The 19,773-nt window shown below is 58.3% G+C and overlaps 5 protein-coding genes across 5 annotated transcripts; 1 reads left to right on the top strand and 4 right to left on the bottom strand.

The window, feature by feature from the left end:
• Positions 1-762: 762 nt before the first annotated feature.
• Positions 763-4,535, bottom strand: DCS_01478 (uncharacterized protein; the record flags this gene model as incomplete). Its single annotated transcript, XM_040798810.1, has 6 exons — positions 763-1,135; positions 1,194-1,826; positions 1,890-1,994; positions 2,052-3,521; positions 3,579-3,688; positions 3,753-4,535. 6 exons carry the CDS (start codon positions 4,533-4,535, stop codon positions 763-765), a joined length of 3,474 nt encoding a protein of 1,157 aa, XP_040659693.1.
• A 10,529-nt stretch (positions 4,536-15,064) lies between these two features.
• On the bottom strand, positions 15,065-15,472 carry DCS_01477 (uncharacterized protein; the record flags this gene model as incomplete). Its single annotated transcript, XM_040798809.1, has 1 exon — positions 15,065-15,472. One exon carries the CDS (start codon positions 15,470-15,472, stop codon positions 15,065-15,067), a length of 408 nt encoding a protein of 135 aa, XP_040659692.1.
• A 249-nt stretch (positions 15,473-15,721) lies between these two features.
• Positions 15,722-16,558, bottom strand: DCS_01476 (uncharacterized protein; the record flags this gene model as incomplete). The annotated part of the gene is made up of 2 exons (XM_040798808.1): positions 15,722-16,332; positions 16,393-16,558. 2 exons carry the CDS (start codon positions 16,556-16,558, stop codon positions 15,722-15,724), a joined length of 777 nt encoding a protein of 258 aa, XP_040659691.1.
• Positions 16,559-17,278: 720 nt separating this feature from the next.
• On the top strand, positions 17,279-18,727 carry DCS_01475 (uncharacterized protein; the record flags this gene model as incomplete). Its single annotated transcript, XM_040798807.1, has 1 exon — positions 17,279-18,727. The coding sequence occupies one exon, from the start codon at positions 17,279-17,281 to the stop codon at positions 18,725-18,727; it is 1,449 nt and encodes a 482-aa protein (XP_040659690.1).
• Positions 18,728-18,874: 147 nt separating this feature from the next.
• Positions 18,875-19,761, bottom strand: DCS_01474 (ATG5 protein; the record flags this gene model as incomplete). Its single annotated transcript, XM_040798806.1, has 2 exons — positions 18,875-19,375; positions 19,453-19,761. The coding sequence occupies 2 exons, from the start codon at positions 19,759-19,761 to the stop codon at positions 18,875-18,877; spliced, it is 810 nt and encodes a 269-aa protein (XP_040659689.1).
• Between the last annotated feature and the right edge of the window lie 12 nt (positions 19,762-19,773).

The following is a 19,773-nucleotide window of genomic DNA, read 5'->3' as shown; positions in this document are numbered from 1 at the left end:
AACGTACCCCAGACCGGTGCTCGTCGATTCGCTGTGTAGAAATCGTTTGCAAGGGTTGATAGGCTCGAGCGGCGAAGTCTTGGTCACGATGGAAGAACCATGGTTCGTTTTCTTGCCGTCTCCTTCTAAACAACGACGACCATCGTGCATCTGTGCCCGATACTGCCCAATAAATACCCATTCCCTCACCGCACTTGGTCGCCTCCTGAGACATGTTGGCTCTCGCTCTCTGTACGCAGAGCGGCAAAAACAAGTGGCCATGTTTCGCCGTTCAAATGATCATGTATTGCAATGTACAGGAAACATGCAAGTGAACCCATCTACCCGTGGTGGTGCTTCTAGCTCGTGCAGCTTGCATGTTTGCATGTATGTAGCCTTTCTAATCAACTGCACCTGACCTCACCAGTGCTTCCATCGTCCCATTTCAACAACCTCTTATCTCCACTCCAGATGACGTCGTCAATTTCCCTTCGCTCCGGTTCCGCTAGGGCATATGCCGAATATGACGAGAGACAATGTGGTGAGAATGCATGGTCGTAAACGGTCAGGCACGTGCGTCGCCGGTAGACATGGCGGATCAGGACATCCTCGGCCGGAACCAAAGAGGAAGGATGAAAGGAACGAATGAAAGAAGAAATGAAAAAAAAGACCGACGAATATCCATCAGGTTTGTGTGCAAGAAACCGCCGTGCGTCATTCTGACAAGACTCCGATACCGAGTACATCGCAAGCTGTAGAGGGTGATTGATGCCAAAGTGGGCTTCATCTTGCAAAGGGAATGCCCATCTGACTTTGACGAGACATGGCTGCCAAGAAGTTGTTCTCGCCGCCTGGATGCACGCCGTGAGGCAAGACCGCCATGGGCACCCTCACTGCCTGCACGCTTGCGCTGCTCGCATTGCTCGCTTGGCTGGAGAAACTCGAGTTGGTCTTGACGTCATGGGTGTGGAACAGATCCTTCTGCAGACACTGCAGGATATACATGTCGATTCTAAGCGTGCTTGTTGCCGTAGAAGATTGTGCCAGAAACCGTATCGTTCGCTGGAATAGACCTTTCAGGAGTTCCTCATCGACGCTGGACTTCAGAACAGGGTCGCGAAACGCGGCCGATAGGACGACCAGGTTCCCCCATTGACTAAAACCAGTTAGAATACATCGATTCATCAATTCATTGTCATGGAGGGGTTACATACGCATGTGCTGTTCCGAACACGTTGGTGATGATTGGACGGCTTTCGCCTAGACCATGAAACGCTCTCGTGCTCTCAATCAAAGCTTTGATCCCTCTACGGGCCAGCTCCACTAGTTTCGGGTCGAGATCGTTCGATGTCCTCGTGCCCGGTGCGATCGTTGGATAGACGATGCCTTCGCGAAACTCGGGCGTCGTTGGAAAGTTCGGGCTCGCCGGGTGAATCTTCTGGTTGTGGTTGAATTCCAAGATTGCCCGGACAAACGGCCGGTACGTGATGACCTGCGCACCCCAGTACTTGCCCCTCAGCCTCGCCCCGAGAATCTCGGTAGCCGGCGGGTCTTCTTCCCTGAAGGCGTATCGCGGCGCAACCCATGTCATGTCGGAGACCCCATCCGCCACGAGTCCCACGTTCTTGAACTTGTTGTCTGCCGCCTCCTTGGACTCGGAAGGGTCGTGAGGGGAGTAAAACATGCGATGTATGCTGTTGAGGTGCGTCCTCAGGTAGAGCTGCCCAGGGTAGCTGTCTAGAACTCCTTGGTCGACGCCTTCGATGAGGCTCATGTTCGGATGAGGCATGTCATCCTCGTACGAGAGAAGCCCGGACGGCGGTAACGGTAATTCTGCGATGAGATCGCTGCGAGGCAGGCGGACCGCGTTAGAATCCTGACTTGCGTGCACCGGAGCCACCATATCTCACCTTTCAAGTTGCAAGCACGTCCAGAATGCGAGCGCAAGCTGATTGTACTTTGCGTCTTGTATGAACATGCCGGCACGTTTGATGTCCCGCAACTTCCCTAGGCTCCTTCATCTGAGGTCAGAGAGTGATCAAGGAAGATGGTTGGTCACGCGAGCTACTTACGGCCTCATAATTACTTGCAGCTTGTGGCCGGCCTGGTGGATGAAAGCAAAGCTCTCGACCGGCCGTGCCAGTTGTCCCTGGTAGAGACCAGCAAAGATGTTGGCGTAAACATTCTTCATGTTCGTGTAGGAACCGAGGTGGTTCCCGAGAATGTCGGTGGCAAACGCAAAATATTCGAGGCCCGGTATCACTTCATAATTCTTCTTGAGGCTGTAGCCAGTCCGGACGGGCCCCGTTCCATACGTCGACGATCGTCTGCTCTGGGGGCCTCGTTCCGGATCATTAGGCGAGGGCAGTCCCGAGGATTGTGACTGTGATGATGAGTGGCTCGGTGGTGATCGCTGGATCAACGGCGGGATTCCGTTTCGACTCATGGGACTCCCGTGGGGAAGTGGATCACCGTGATGAACCGCGTCGGGAACGTTGTCGCGGTGAAGACACACCTTGCCGAGAGCTAGCACGGTCAGAATCAAGGCGTTGTGGATCGACCGCTCCGGTTTCCCAGCTCTCACGGCGGCCGGCGTCGAGGGGGCATCCTGCCCATCCAGCCCGGGGGATCGCTTCCGTTTTGAACCCACGGTATCGTGACCTCCGCCACCGACGGCAAAGGTAGGCTTGGACGTTGGATGCTTCAGGGATTTTGGCTGCACTTTCGGCAGCGTGTCCAAAAAATGGTGAACCCAATCATCGAGGACTTGAGGTTGGATGATGGGATGCATGTTCAGTATGTTGTCCTTGAAGCTCTTCACATACTGCCAAACCCTGGATTCGGTGAAATCGGGGTTGCCATCGTGGCCCAGGACGCCGCCACGGTAATCGACAGTCTCGGCAGGGCTGAGCCCGCCCAAATGTCCCCAATCGGCAGCCGGAGAAGGCGATGCAAAGTCGGACAGGTCATCAACCGTGTCGAGTGGGCCGCGATCGGGGATCTCCATCATCTGGCGAGACGGGTGCGAGGCTTCGCCCCGACCGTAAACAATTAATTGTCCACGATTCTGCTCCTGGCTGATGGGGAACTCGCCGACGTGACGAATGCCAGCCCGCTCCACATGCTTCCTTGTGAGCGCCTGTATCGGCACCCAGTTCAGGAGCAGGCCCGCTAGCGTGGTGTGGTTGATCGGAATGGCAGGCTCTCCAGGAGGAACTGGCGGGCCTGGCTCTGCTTCTATCTCGTCCTCTACCATGATTTGCATGGGCAGGCGTTTGGGGGGGCTTGACATGTGGTCGCGTGGAATCTCGTGCGTGTAATACTCAGGTTGGATGGACGCAGGAGAATGACGGCAGAAGGACTTGGTGTCCTCGGGGAATCCAGAGTCTGGCCGAACGTGACCACTGCCACGAAACATGGAGACGGAGGACTCAATCTTTGTCATCCTGTCGTTCATGTGATGGACGTGATCTGCCAGTCTGTTGAGGCTGTCCTGCATCATGGTGATGCCCTCGAGGATGTCGGCTTGGGCTTTGTCCGTGCTTGGAGACAGTTAGCAGCCACTCCCACACAGGCGAGCAAATCCTCCATCAACGTACGCTTTGGGCACGGGGTCCCGGTATCTGCACTCGGTGCCCTTATCTCTGCATGTCTTGCATGGCTTGGTTTCGTCACACTTTGCCTTGAGCTGGCGACACTGGTCGCAAGCCTGGAGGCGAATCTTCGTCAGCATTCCGACGCAGCACGAGATCCGGGTCAAGGATTGGGCGTACCTGGGATGCTCGGGTGTTCTTCTTCTTCGTCGTGGTTGCTGACGGGTAGATGCTGTAGAAAGCCTCGGTGGGATAGGAGGCATGAGCGTCGTAGGAGGATTGGTGAGACGACGGCGCAGGCTGAGGAAAGGTCGGCGCACGATACACTCCCGTCGTCGGAGGCACCGGCTGGCCGGCATCGTAACTCATGTGTCGTGGTTGGCCTTCTGCCGGATACACGGCAGACTGAAGTGGAGCGGCAGGTTGAGGAGCCGGTACGGCGTGCGGTGCAGGTGGTACCGCGTCCGGGGCATGACCCGTCGAGTTCGGTCGTCGAGGATCTTCACCGGTTTCCCTCGTCACAAGCGAGTCTCTCGGAGGGTATTGGGAGTAGGTGGGATTCGCCGGCGAAGGAGGCTGCTGCTGTTGGGGTTGAAGTTGTGGCTGAGGTTGTGTTTGAGGATGACGATAATGATCTTGCAAGGGAGCAAGAGTCTCTTGTTCGTAATGGCGACGGTCGAGGTCAGAATGCGGCTGCTGCTGCTGCTGCTGCTGCTGCTGCTGCTGCTGGGTATGGCCTTGCGCAGGCACGGTGACGTGGTCCGCTGAGCGGGGTGCATATGTCTGTTGATACTGGCCCGAGGTCGAATGATGCTGCTGAGGAGCAGCGGCAGGATGCGATGAAGGAGGATGAGAACGCTGAACGGTTGGGGTGACATGAAGATGCGGGAGCGAGGCACCTTGGGCTGCAGATGAGGACCATGAGAGACGAGGGCGTTTGCTCTCGGGGATTCCTTGATCCATGTTTGTGGTGCTTGACGTACAGGCACGGGGGGGACACAGATACATAATCAGGAACAAGGCGAATGGCAGGGTTGGGACCACGGAGGGGCGGTGGCCATGGGTTGAAGGCGAAACAACAGACACGGGGGGGAGTGAGGCTCAAAGGTCGACTAGTATTGGGTCGTCGAGCTCTTGCGTGCGAGCCCAGGAACCAGGCCGGTGGGCATGGGGTGGACGGAAGAAGGTCGCGCGATTGGTAGGCTATGAAGAAAGCATGAGCCGGGCCGGATCGAGCGAAGGCTGGGTTGCTATAACAAGTTGGTTTGCTGATCGACGGCGGAGAGCTTCGGGGTGCTTTCGAGGTCCGGCGCAAAGGCCACAAGGACGGCAGGCGAGGCGAAGGCGATCGGCCGTTGGGCCCGTCCAGAGGTACGAGCGTGTAGTCAAAAGCGAACGGTGGGGCGAAAAGCGAGTCGGCTGGCTGCTGTCACCATACCACGACACACCTTCCCTTGACCTACCGACGGCGGTTCGACGGACGCGTAGAGTTCGGCGGTGTGTACGCAAGGCCTAGCGGTACGAGCATACATGTACATGTATGTTGGTGTAGGCGTGCGCACTGGCTAGCGATGGGCGCGAGGGTTGGCCGGAGCATGCACGAGTGCAACAGCGCGGGCTGACGTCGCACAGCGTCGAGGTAGGGTAGGTAGGGTAGGGTAGGGACGTGCTGCCGATGTTGCGCTCCGTTTGCTCCATGTACAGACGGTATCGCAGGACAAGCGGCCGGAGGAGAGAAGGCCGATCGATGCAAGGTCGGAAGAAGGGTGCAAGCGGCGGGCGATGTTGCAGCAGACGGATGAAATGCCGACAAGGCTGGATCTCGTCAAAAGTTGTCCGAAGGAGAGGAGGGAAAGACGGTAAGAAGTCGAGATGTTGCTGGAACTGGAAGCGAAGTCTCAACGACAGGCTATTAGCAGGCGAACCCACGAGCTCTCACCCATCAGCACGCTAGGACAACCAGGGTTGTGTGGAGGGGAGGGCTCATCAAAGGCCGTGACCCAGCAGAGGAGACCGGGGGAGGGTGGCAACGCAACGAATACTTGTACTTGCTCCGTCGTGGTAACACGTACCTCCGCCGTTTCCTCCTACACACCTGCACGTACACGTATAGTACCGGCCGGTACGGTACAGTACCTTGTGCTCGAGCAAGGTGCGGTGCGGTGCGGTGCGGTGCGTTGCGGTGCCAGTAGTTAAATGAGGTCAAGGGGAGGCGGAAGGCTATTGCGCTGTCGTGAAGGATGGATAGCCGCTTATCGTCCTCTCTTGCCCACACCCCCCTCCCTTGCCAATGCCAAGTTGCCAGCCAACCAAGCAATCCGTCATTTGATTCGTCCTCGTTTCCGGGTTGCCTGGATCTGGATGAAGGCGCCGGCAAGGCCTCATCTGCATTCCCAAAGGTTTTGACGCCGTCGAGTGCCGTCCGTGCCACCAGGCAGCGCGTACGTGGACAGCATGAGGATCGGTACCTGTGGCCGACTCGCCTCGCCAACGCTTTCCTGACCGATGAGTGCTCGGATGCGTACCTACGCATTCGCATACTCCGAGCATGGAGCATCAAACCAAATGATACGGCGGACGGATTCTGGCCAGCACAAGGCAAGGACCAGAGAGGAGCCCGAGTTGATGGTGGAGGCCTGAGGAGGAGCAAACGGCCAGACAATCAACACGGCCAATAAGCCAATGAGGCGCATGCACGAAGATTTTGGAGTTGTCGGAACGGTGTGCGACGTACCTTTCTCCTGACGTATTACAGGCTGCCATGTACAGTAGTTGTACGTACGGAGTACAAGGTCTCGGTATACCTAGGTAGCCAAATACGGAGTACGACTGACCGAGTACTACTAACTCATCAGCACCACACAGTAAGTACTCCGTACTCCGTACATGTATGTACGTTGCCAGCCGACACGCATCTGCTTTGACAGATACGGAGCACATCGGCTTGCAATAGTTGGAGAAGAAGCAAGCTGCAGTGATCGCCGTAGCTGCCACTGGAGCAAGCGTTAGTACCTGTACAAGTACCACTACTCCGTACCTTACAGTACATCGCATGCACTCTGTATTCCGTACGGTGCCCCGCCTATTACAGGTGTACGGTGTACTGTACCTGGAGGTGCGGAGTACAGGTGCCCCGTATTCGTAGAGTACATGCACATGTACCAGTACAGTGCAGGTACAGGTACGTGAATGTATCCATACCTCGATATCCGGACAGGGAAGGAGGCAGGGCACGACCCTTAGGAGTGCAGGATCCCAAGAGGGGAAGGGGCCGCCCGGCAGAAGTACGTGCTTGTGGCAAGACCGACTGGCTGGGCCGTGGCATGCCTCACCATCCGCCTCCGATCCAAGTCCAACCCAAGTCCAATCTGCCATGCCCATTTGTGCGGGGGGTCCTCCCTGCTGGAGGCAACAAAAGCACAACCGCTTCGTCATCAGCATCCCAGCCAAGCTCATCCACCGCCTCCGCCAGAACGAACCAGCGGATCAGCAGGGCTTGCTGTTTTCGACGCGAGGGCTTTGCACTCGCCGGCGGCATGGCACGAGTCGTTCAGGCCCTCCTCCGGCGTTGGCATTGGACCGACAAGAGAGACACGAAGCAATGTCGAAGCACTCGACCTGCCACTGTTTTGGCTTCAGCTGGCCCACTGCTCGCTACGAAACGAGCATGGAGACGGCTGCGTGCGACCAGACACACGTAGGTGTACAGCACACTTGACGCCGTACGTACCAATACTTGACCGAATTTACGGAGTACTTGCATGTACTCCGTACTTGCATGTACTCCGTACTTGCTCCGTACTTACTCCATACTTACACCTACAGTACGTTATTGCGCCGTATTGACGAGAGCACCAATAGGTGCGTACATGCACTAGCTCTCGATGCTCCGCAGCCGCACTTGTTTCTGGTTCTCCATTCTTGTCCCTGTAACAGGGTGGAGCCCAAGCTGGAGAAGGGGCAATTCCCCAGGTGCGGGCGGGAACGGTGCGAGGCGAACGCGCCCGCGACGGCCGCGCCCGCGGAAGAAGTGCGGCAAAAACAGGGCCATCGGTCTCCAACTGGTGGGATCGCCCACTGCTTACGAGGAGGAATGTGGCCGCACTCGAATGTGTGCACCGCACCCCAGTGTCCGTGTCGCTAGCCTCGCCACTTTCCGATAGGGGCCGAGTCTCAAAGGTGGGTGAGCCGTGGCTTGAGGTCGTCGTCCGTGGCGCTTGACGGCGCGCCGTTGGAGCTGAGCTACTTGCTTGTCCCTAACGCCTAGGTGGTGGCCTGGACTTATGGCGGCCGTTGCCCGCACTGGCGCTCGCACTCGTGCACTCCGCAGACGCTCCTTGGCACCTCGCCGTCACTTCCAAGGTCGCTCCCGTCCCGGCGGTCTGCATATTAGCGGCTTAGGGTTGAGATATGCCGTCTGCGACACGACGTGGGTTCCTCTCGGCCGGGCATGGGATTTCGCTCCCATCTGATAGAGGTTTTGCTTCACGTGGTTTGACAGCAATCGGGCTTGGCCATCAGCGATGAGTGGCGGGAGATTCGGCGATGGGCAAGCACGGTTGGCCATGGCGCCACAAATCCGACGTTTGAAGTGCCACCCGTCTGGAATTCGCATCAGGAACGACAAGGCTGCACAAGGACGGGCATCGTCTGCGCCGTGATGCATGCAGGCGGACGTCTTGGGGGGGACGACGGCGAAGGAGAAGCATGTTCACCGGCGGCATGGCCACGACCACAGTCCGAATCCACATACTTGCAGCAATCCACATGCGGCCTGGCGGGTCACGAGGCACGTACGCTTCGTTCTCACCGAGCAGCTCTGACAACGGACAGAAGGTAAGCAGGTAATACATGAAATGTCGAAAATGCTCTGAGAATGGTCCGAGGAAGTTCAAAAGCAAGCAAATTCAGAAGCAGGTTGGGCGTCCAAGTGATGGGCTCAGCACCAACCACGACGGCCGGCATGGGAGTGGCACTCGATCGTGGCCAGTCGTACCGGCGGTCGAGCGAGCTTGGACTTTGATGTTGGTGTTGGCGACGTTGTTGGTGTTGGTCTGCTGCTAACAGATGCACTGTGCGCGCGACTGACGGACAGAGCTTTCGTGAACCTTGCTACTCGAACAGCAAGGATATCCCAGCGACGCTCCAACGGTCAAGGCAGCCCCTCTCATCTGGTGATCCCGACACCCGAGTCATAACGGGACCCAATGAGGACCGATGACGCCTTGTTCCCGAACTTGCTCGGGATATTACATGGCTCGTATGCACCCACGGCCGCACCCCCAGGTCGGCTCGATGTCGACCTGAGCCCTGTCGCCGGCGCATCGAGGGGAGCTGAAGCGATGCGGAGTCGGTCTTAGCAAGCATTTTTTGATATCCGTCCGATGCCCTTGCTTTGTACGTACTCGTGCTGGAAGGGACGAGGACAACAACGAATGGAAGTGAAATGTCGGTCAGATTGCTGATTCTTGGGGCTGGATAGGCACGGTACGATTTCGAGTACGCGCTGCCTCGGGTTGCCACTACGCCATCCGAATACAACAACCATGCCTGGTATACGCGACATTCATCCTTCTCCCGTCCGCAGCAGGGCCCGCAGATGGGAGCTCGGGGCAACATCGACGACATTCTCTATCGGTGTGCAAGCCTTGCTCGTTGACTTCACTGCGCATGCTGAAAGCCGACCGCTTCCTGGCGGGCCTAGTCTTGGTCATGGGCCAACTTACTTCAGTATGCTCTACGGCGACGAGGACTGCGACAATTTTCGACGAGAACCTCCTGCGCGGTCTCCTATCTGAAACAGTCAATCTCTGGTCAGATCGATGGTTGCCGCCATGTGGCTGCTGCAGTGTATCCGACCGACCATGGCCAACTCCCACATGCCCAAAAGGCACAGTCTCTCGAGCCTTTTCGTTGTCGGACCGCTATGTGGTCGATGGCATCTGCCTGCGAGGCTGATGGATGGCTTCGGCTGAAGCATTTCGTCGTTCCCGAGGACGGCAGGTGGCGCGCCCCCCCTCGCCCCCTAAATAATTCAGCAGCGACTAATGAGCGGACCGCGGTGACCTCAGAGTTCCGGCACCGACCCGCGGGCCGGGAGTTGTACGGTACGGAACGGGGTCACCCGTCCGTGCCACATTTTGTTTTTGGCGTACGTCACTGACTGCTACTATCTAAGCACGTACGGAGAACGGAGTACGTGCTGCTCATAGGAGTACAACATTGATGAATACTACAGTGCAACAGCACACGGAGAAAATGCGAGCACCATACTGTACACTACTCGTGCACTCGAGCCGTCTCGATCGTTACGCTTGCGCATCCGCTGCTCGTCTTGTATGATTCCGAAAACTAAAGGCAAGGGTCGTCTTTGATGCATCACAAGAGTATGATATGATGCCACCATGTACGGACAACTACTCTCCCTCCCTCTCCCAGCCGCCATGAAAACCTTGGACGAGGCGCCAGGCGCTACCAGCCACAGTACGGACTAAAAAAGGCGAGCAAGTGATGGGTGCGGCACCGAAGACAAGGACGATCTCTCACATGCAAGCACGGTACATGTATTATTCTCCCAAAAGGATATCCGCCAGTCGGCACCCTAGGCGTCCCACCGTACGACAGGGTCGAAGCATAACGGACTCACGAAGGAAGCGGATGCACGTACCGGTGCAGTGTACACTTGCAGGAGAAAACGAGGATGCAAGTCGCTCGCTACGCGGAGCCCCGGAAGTGATACAGGACAGTGCAGTCGTTGTATTACTTACGCACTTGCTTGCAGCACGCACAGCCAGGTGAGCTCCACCGCGACGCTCAGCAAGAGTGCGCCAGCGCTTCGGTGACCAGTCAGTCTGCCTCGAAGAGGTAGTTTTGGGACCCCCGACGTTTTGCTTTGCCGTTTTTTCCTTTTGCCCCCCACGTAGTGCGGTCGGTTGTCTTGCGACGGAGGCAATGATCGCCGTGCGCGCTGAATCTCGACAGTCATCACACGTCGCACCCGAGACTACACCACACGGAGTACTCCGCACATGTAGGTACATTCCCGCATACGGCGACGAAGCAGCGTGTGTACGGAGTGCACGTTGTCCGCCCCCGCCTCGCCGCTGCGGAGGTCTTTGGGGACGTGCGTATATGGAGTACTACGGGTCACTTGTGGTCCGTATACATGCACTTGCAAGTGAGCACAACGGAGTGGTATGCAACAAGTTGCAAGTACAGTACAGACTTGGGTGACTGTACGAAGTAATCAATACTAAGTATAGGTGCACTCCGTTCGTGCACAAGTCACCGATAATACTCCTCGCAAACCCGATGAGGTGTAGTCAATTGGAATGGGGGAGAGACGACAACAGCCCGATGACATGGAAAGGAAAGGATACAACTGACGAACAAGTGCTACGAACCGCAAGTGCAAGTACAAGCACTAGCTCACGTGCGAGTGCAAGTGCTACAAGTACATGTACGGTAAGTACATGTGCAGACGTGTACGTGTATTAATTACAGTGTGCGGAGTGCCTGAGCAAGCGCACGTACTGTACATGTGCTCGTAGACAGACTTGCGAGTTTGTCTCGGTATGCAACGGTGCCAATCTTCGGATCCAGACTAACCTGGCCGTTTCGGACAATCGGCCACGATCAGGGACAAGGCGAGCTAGGACCATGCATGCACTTGACCAGCGCGGTTTTTGTTTTGCTCTGCATTGGCTGGATCCGCCTCTGGTTCCAAGTTCGCACAGATGCACGTACTTGGGTGTAAGTACCATTATCGCGGTGCCTGTGCTGTCTTTACCAATGAGTGCTGGGGCATGAACTCCGCACAGCACGTCTCATGTACTGTACCTAACTGTACTTACATGTACCAGTACCTGAACAGGTGCCGCGATTACCTAGTACGTATTAATAGTAGTCAGACTCTCTCGAACACCACATTCATGTACGGGTACGGAGTGCCGAGTCCGACTAAGCGTACCTGCTAGTACATATACGTACAGCACAGCAACAAGGAGCATATGTACAACTACGGAGTAGCTGAGCATATTACTTTCATGTTCACCTACGACGATACGACATGTACGGAGCACGGGGTACTTGCATGGAATTGTGAGGGGAAAAAGCAACCCCAGCGATGGCTGGGTCTGGGTCGCCCTTTACGAATCTCGGTTTGCTTTTGCCGCTTCATTCCATGTCCATGTACGGGGTACGGAGCACAGGGTACGGAGTACTTGTGATCCATATCGTACAAGTAATGCCCCAAGTATCAATGCATGAACTCGGTGCCTTCGCATGGGCTGGCACAAGTGCGTGTACATCTACCCGCTGCTGTTTCCTTTTGCCCTCTTGGCCGCTCCGAGAAGCTGCTCACGACAAACGAGAAAAGGGGAAACGTCTCCTATGCCCCAGACGGTGCACCGCCGGGTGAGACAAGGACACCCCGAGTGACTGGTCAAGTCCCCTACCTCGCAGGCCAGAGGAGAAGCACTCCGGCACGGCATTGGCACGGTTGACGTAAAAGCACGGCTCACTTATTACCCCAGCCAGTGCACGCACATGTACGGAGAAGGCACGGAGTATGGAGTCTTACTCGCCAAGTTCCACTACAAGTTCGTGCAGCACTTGCAGTGTACGAGTGCCTTACGGGTGCGTGTGCATGTACTCCGTATTATTTCAGTGCTAGTACTTGCGTGCCGCACTTATGTGCCGTGCACGAGCGCGTGCGAATATATTACTGTACTTACAGCCATGTGTACGTACACGGCAGTGTAGCGTACAGTGCAATTATGCCTCCCAAGTACGGAGTACTTACAGCTGCTGGACTCGGCTGGATGGTCTCGAATGCTCCTACCACTGCACCTGCTCACACTCCCACCCGCAGCCATGCGGAAGGAAGAGGCAGCACGACTGCTGGCAGTGAGGGTTCGAGAACCTACAACCCACGAGCACGAGGTTCATGTTCATCAGCCGGACATCGACTCTCCATCATCGACAGACATTTGACGCACTTGCGTACACCCTCCTACACGTATCCTCGTACGAGCAGGGATTTCTTGTCATGGATGACAGGGCAGCATGGGCGGAAGCGAGAAGCAGTTTTTCTTGGTCAGATGCACCAACCCACGGCCAGGCTGACACGGCGTGCGGAGGCATCGCGGTACGGTTGTTGTTCCTGCCACGTCCATCCACTGGTGCTCGGCAATGCGCCGTGGAGATGAAGATGATGATACCAAGCACGCCGGCTTTTGTCGCATGCAGGCTCGGTCCTGTGCGACGTCCCCTCCGCTCCCCTCCGCAAGCTCGAGGCAAGCCGCTGGACATGATGGCGACGGGAACAGTCAGGCCAGTCAGACGGTGCGAATGAAGAGCGGAATAGTAGACGCGAACGATACCACGTGCTCGTCCGCACAGCACGCCTAGATGCCGCCCGCGTACAGTCTGCATGGTCGGTGCAAATGGACGACAACAGCTTTCTCTGTGCTCCGTCCGCACGCCGGGAAGCGATGGCACCTTGCTCATCGGTGAACGCATGCATGCCAACGCAGGTATGTCAACGCCGTCATGTTAATACAGGCCTCGTGCGCCGCAACCTCGGGTGTGACGGATAGGGGAATGCATGCAAAAAAAGCGCAGGCAGGGATGATACCTACGGTACGGAACGAGTTTCTAGCCATGGCACGAAACGTTGCCTTTACCACGTGGGTGGCTCCCATCGAATGAAGGCGAATGCCATCATCGTCACGACTCGTCTTGCTTCGATCGGTACTGTCGTGCCACGCCGCACCCTGCCCCGAGCCACCGACTACTAAGTGTCATCCTGCGCTTGCGTCAAGCGTGGGGGTTGCCAGTACCGCACCTGTAGCGAGTGTCATCTTGTCACGCGGGGAGGCATCACGTCGACCGTTTTCGTCATCATCGACCGTGCAGGGTGCAGACCTGAGCACGTACGAGCATTCAACTGCAAACTCTACATGCATTACTTCCCTTGGGGGCGGCGATGCGGCTGGGAAGCACAGCCCACACCAGAACATGATGCCGTTATGCCATACCCTACCCGGGACGCCTCCCCGACTCGGTGAAGAGAATGGGGGGGCCACGTCGGGGATGCTATGCCGTCCACGGATGAAAAAGGTACTTTCATGCAGATCTCGGCATGCCAAAACAAGTGCCTGCTGGTGCCAACCTTCAGCGAGAGAGCGCAGACAAGAGCCGAGACGAAACAAGGGCAAGAACTGGCGAGGCAGCATGGGGCGAATTCCACTCATCAACCCGGCCCCCTTCTCCCTGCCGGCTCCGAGAGCCGGGGATAAGGTCGGCCGTCTCAACCCTATTCGTCTTCAGCTACAGATATGGACATCCATCTCGACCTCGTTTTGTTTCCTTGCTTCTGACACGTCTCGCCGCCGCTCGTCGTCGAGAAAGGGGGTCGCAGTCGGAGACGGAGGTCGTCGGCGTGCCGGCTGCATGGGCATGGCGAGGCAGCCTGTCAGAGGACGTCGATCCACGTTGCTGTCAGATCGGATGGGAATCGGTCAGCCATCGGGGCCCTGTCTTAAAACAATGGCTTTCCTCGTCGTGTATTTTTTGTTCATTTGGCAGCGTTCCCCCCTTGCCGGGTGCGTGCGTGCAGCTGCGCGTGCGTCCCGTGTGTGGCGGCGTTTGGGAGAAGCCGGCCAGCAAGACAGCCAAGCCAGGCTGCATCACGCACCGGCAGGGACCCCTTGCGAGGGCGTGCGGCGCAGTGTTTTGCCGGTTGGTCAAAATAATACCCCCCCCCTGTCGCCGATGCGACATGAGGCTGCGGGTGGGTGGATGCATCTTGCTGGCGAATGTGTGACGGGGTAAAGGCACAAACTAACTGCCTGGACCAAGGTACGCCTCAGTACATGCTCTGCTCACATTGAACGCGTGGGTACGGAGTAATTACTTGCTGCTACAGTACAGGACACTACTCGGTGCGTTCAAATTCTCAAGCTGATATCTAGCACGGAGAAACGGGAGTTGAGTGCACATTTCGACCCAGGTGGCTTGGGGAGCGGGTGAACCTCATAAGTGTACGGCTAACATGCGAGTAATACTGTACATGTACAGTATGTAGCGGGGCGACTGGACGATATCCCGTGGGTCACGCAAGCAGGGTCTGTGTTGTCCAGTTGGTACGACGGAGTGGTGGTGGGTTGAACGTTTGTTGCTGATGAATCGCGCTCGAGATTGGCCACCTCCTAGTTCATGTGACGACAGCAGGTGTCCGGCAACAGCAGAGGCCTCGGGTGAACGATCCCAAGTGACGGCTCCGCTCCGAAGATTCCTTCATGAACGCGTCGCCGTGGACGCTCCGTGTTCAAACATCGTCCGCCCACTCCATCGACGGCATCACCGAGCGGAAGATGGTCCGCAACGGTGCAGCCCGAGGCGAAATGGCAACACTCGTCCGACGGAAAGGCCAGCATGCCGGCGGCGCACCATGCTCTCGTCGTCAAGGTCGCATTTCCTGAGCAGCATCAGGCGAGCATCAGGCAACGAGCCATCATCGACCGAGTTTCACATAGAGCGAGAGCGAGGGCGAAGAGGGCAGAGCACCCGGCTGGCCGAGGCCTGCCCTGCCCTGCCCTGCCCCGTCCTTCCATGTGCCAGCCGGAAGGGGTCGACTCGTCCATGTCCAGGTGTATGAATGCAGGCTTCACACAGGCGTGAGCACGAACATCTGCTCCTCCGACCTCGTCGTCTCGACCAGGGACCGCGTTCTGCGGCCGTGTCGACCCGATTCGGCCGCGAGCTGGCGTGTTCGAGGTCGAGTCGCCAAGAATACGTCGACCTGCAGCTGGCACCGTCGTGACCCGTGCTCCACCGAGAGAGTTCGGAACCCGCTCTATTGTTTCGCTGCCTTGTCGACAATTTCGGTCAACCATGTTCCGTACGAGCCATGACACGCACGAACCAGCCGGCGGCACCTGATGAAATGACGCTCACCCAAACGAGGCCAGCAGAAAGGGGGGCATGGTCGGCCAGCGACGGAAGGAATGGGGTGGCCGTGATTCGCATAAGTCTGCCCATACGTCTTCCGGCCCATGCCCCCGTTGTCCATTCGTTTGCTCGAGAGAATAGAGGCGCAGCGATGTCGGTCGAGCCCGGAAACCGCTCGCTGGTGCGTACCGTCGTCATTCTTCCGCCTGCGTCACCCGCCTCCTCTTGCGGCCCCTCCTGGAGCTCGAGCACGATGCGGCCGAGTCCGAATCGGTCGCCAACTCATTTCCGCTGGGGGAGGTTCCTGCCGCGTGCGCCAAATTCTCGTCGTCGCCGCCGCCGTCGTCGGCTGCCTCGGCGAAGACCATGGCGCCCCGACGGCCTAGCACCTCCCTCCCGGCCTCTTCGAGGAGGATGCCAAAGGCGAGGAGGGCAGTCTCGTCCATGCTGCGGTGATTGGCGCTGCGAGGCTGTCCATCCGGCACCGCGAGCCGGCTGCGCCTGCGATCCAGCGCGCCGTAGAAGCTGCTGGCGTACCCGTGCACCGCCTTGAGCAGGTCGCTCTCGGGCAAGACGCCGCGGCCGCCGTGGGCGAAGTCGCGATCGTGCGCGTTGTAGACGTCATGTTGCGCGTAGCGCTCGGGTGCGTCCTTGCGCCGAAAGAGAGCCTCGTCCGGTCCAAGAGGTGTGGGCCGAGTGTAATGTTTGATCAGCCGGGCTTGGCCCTGCTGGCCTTGGGCTGTTGGCCCCTTCAGATCGTCCTTCTCCTCCTCTGCTCGGCGAAGTTTTCGGGCCAGTACTCTGCCTGCATCGAATCAGTTTCACGTGGCGGCATGAACTGTCTGGTGCCGAGGGCTTGTCTCACCTGCCACGGCGTCGTATATCGTCGCCACGCGCCGACGACTTTCCAGCACCGCGTCGGCGTCGGCGTCGGCGTCGAGCTCCCCAAGATGGTCGATCTCCTCCTCGCTTGCATCTAGAGAAGGCGTGTGGTCTTCCGATTCCTCCATGGATGGGCCTGGGCTTTGCATATCCCTTCGTTGGTCGTGCAGTGGGCGTGGTGGACCTGCGTCTGGAATCCTCAGGGTGTGGCCACGCATGCCGTGATTGCTCGCCTTTCCACCCAGTCGCCGATGTTTTTCATTATCCCCGGGCCCAGACGGCTTCGATTCGGCTCGAGCGGCTTGATGGGACTTGGGTTATTGGCCGGCGGGGGAGCTACGGGAAGCGAGCATCTGGACGTTGCGAGTTGAAATTGAGCAGAACGCGAGATCAGGTTGCGATGTGGGGGAGTTGGAGCTAGTCGACAACACGAATGCCGGTACCTCGTACCTGTGAATTCCACCAGAGGTACGGAGTACGGAGTACGGAGTAAGTAATAAATGCTAGCACGGATCGGCCAGCTGCTGCAAGTGCTGTATTACAGACAACAACGTATGAAGTAATCGCTGTAATTATAGCACCTACGGAGCACTGTAGTACTTTCGGAGTACTGTATAGTACAGTACCCCTCAGTGCACTGGCATGCTTGGCAGCGCAGGCCGCGTCTAGCCTACCGAGGAGCACCCGTGACATCATGTCATGTGGGTGGACTCGGCTGTCATCATCTCGGCTTCGCAGCAGCAACCTGCCCTCGAGCCAACGCCAGGCTGTTCACCCAGCTCACCCAGCCCATCCAGCCCATCCGGATCATCCTCACTCTCGTCACTGGTAGAACCACGTCGAAAGGTTGACCAGTCGAGGCCAAATGAATGCAGACTCGCCTCCTCTTCCGTGAAACGGGCGACATCGACAGTCGAGACTTTTCAAGGGCAGTTGCCTTCGACCTCGTTCGTTCGTTCGCACCCGCACCGCAGCATCGATTCCACGGCGAACGGCCGCTCCCCTCCGCGCCCAATGGGTCGCATGCAGAGGATGCAGCTCTCTCGGCTCGTGCCCACGCCGCTGGCGTCAGCAGCATCGCCCTCGAAAAGTTCGACGGTCGCATTCTCCTCTCCGGCGGTGCCGAAGGCTCCATCAAGATATGGGACCTCGAGGAGAGCGGCAATCCGCATGCGGGCCACACCTTTCGGCCCGTGAGCTCCATTGCGCGGCCCGCGAGAGATGGTCCGGGCCCCGGCCACAGTCACGGCGTCACCCACCTCGCCTTCTACCCCTTCGATCCGGATGCCTTCCTCTCGAGCTCGTACGACAAGTCGCTGAAGCTCTGGTCCACCCAGCGAGCGGCTCTCTCCGCCGAGTTTGACCTCAACGCAACGATATATTCCCACTCGACGAGCCCCATCGCCGACCACGTTCTCGTCGCCTGCGCGACCCAGCACTCGAACGTGCGCCTCGTCGACCTGAGGTCGGGCTCGGCCGTCCAAGCCCTCGTGGCGCACGGTGGTCCCGTGCTCTGCACCGCATGGAGTCCGCGTCACGAACACGTCCTCGTCAGCGGCCATGCGGATGGCAAGGCCTGCGTCTGGGACGTACGGCGCGCCGGTGGCGTCCTGGCCCAGCTCGACCAGGAGGATTCCCTCGGCATCGTCCATCGCTTCCGCCACGCCGCCGCAGCCGGCCTGGACTGGAGCCGGATGGCACATTTCCGCGCCTCTGCGCGTGCCCACGATGACGCCGTCAATGGGCTCGAGTGGACCGACGACGGCAGGTACATCGTGTCGGCCGGCCTCGACAGACGGATCCGGGTCTGGGACGCGGCGACGGGGGCCAACACGCTCGCAAACTTTGGTTCGCTCATCCAGAACCAGCACGTCAAGACAGCCAACATGCTCGCGACGCCCTCGGGTCTCCTGAGCAAACGTGAGCTGCTCGTCTGGGCCAATGACCGGGAGATCCTCCTGCTCGACTTGCACGACGGGACCATCGTCGGTCGGCTTCGCAGCCCTGGTGCGGCGAATCCGCTCGGCCCACGCGGCGGAGATGCGGCGAAGAGCCGGATCGCAGCCATTGCATGGCGCGGCGCTGGCGGCGGCGGCCGACAGCTCGGCCCCGTCATGGGCGGAGGAAACTCTGTAGGCGCCATCTACAGCGCTCACCTCGACGGGCAGATTCGTGCTTGGATGCCCCGGATTCCAGGACCGGACGACGTGGAGGAGACGAACGAGGCGGAAGAGGACGACAAGGTTCGACGGAAGAAGCGAAAGGCGGTTGACGATGCGTATAGGAGTTTGATGGGGAAGCAGATCACCTTCACCTGAGGAGCGGGAAGAAGCTGGAGAGATCAATAGTTGGTCATGTCTCGTGTAAGAGACGTGCAAACAAAAGTCGTCCAAAAGCGCTCCAAACGCCGATTCGTTTGCCCGTCGCTATGCCAAACAGCTTCATGACCCCACAATACATTGCCATCAGACTGTGACGACCAAGTACAGCCAGCCATCGGGGTAGGCCGCCTCCTTCATGAGTTCCGCCAAGGGGGCCACCAAGGGTACGGGTGCGCCGTGCAGCAACACATTCGCCAGCACGGGGTCGCGGCTACTGGGGAAGAGCCTCGGCATCGCATCCTTGAGCGCTTGGCCGAGCAGCTTTGGCCTGCGGTCCGGAGTCATGGCCGGCGCGAGGGACTGGACGACGGCAAAGGACCCGGCCACGGCTACCCTTCGGTCCCCGGCGCTGGCGTCGGCGCCGGCCTCAACGTCGGCCTCGGCATCGGCCGGGTCTGGAGGCTTGGAGGGAACAAAGACGCGGATGGGGACGTGCTTGAGCGCCGTCGGAGCGTTCAGCAGACGGCTTTGGACCTTGCTGAAGGAGGTGTAGTCGTTGTCCATGACGGCGTGCCACAGTTGCGTCGTGTGCTCCTTGGACATCTTCATGATCTGGTTCGCGTTGCCGTTGCGGATGAAGTCGGCCTGCTGACGTCAGCGTCTGCATCGTGGCAGAAGGCACGGCGATCAACGATTCGATGGTACGCATCACGTAAACTCACTTCTTTGGCGCAGTTGAGAAATGTATCGGCAATGTCCCATCCCACCCCGTCGCTGACCGTCAGCCGCCAAGGCAAACTGGGCTGGTACAGATCCATCAGCAGACCGGCGGGGAAGTTCCGGAGCTGCACCTCTTCGAAATGAAAGCTCGAGCACGTCGTCTGGAAGAATGCCGACAGTCGAGGGAGCAGCAGCGCCAGGTAGCTGAATCGAGGAATGCTCGTGATGAACGGCGTCGTTGGCGACGACGCATGGTTGACGTAGAGGGGAACCCGCGCGTTCCAGAGAGTCTGGGCAAGAGAATCCGACATCACGACGGTCGC

This window comes from Drechmeria coniospora, chromosome 01 (genome assembly GCF_001625195.1).
Source record: "Drechmeria coniospora strain ARSEF 6962 chromosome 01, whole genome shotgun sequence".
Classification (NCBI taxonomy): domain Eukaryota; kingdom Fungi; phylum Ascomycota; class Sordariomycetes; order Hypocreales; family Ophiocordycipitaceae; genus Drechmeria; species Drechmeria coniospora.
The sequence above is the reverse complement of the archived record's forward strand: the minus strand, read 5'-3'. Positions and strand labels throughout refer to the sequence as shown.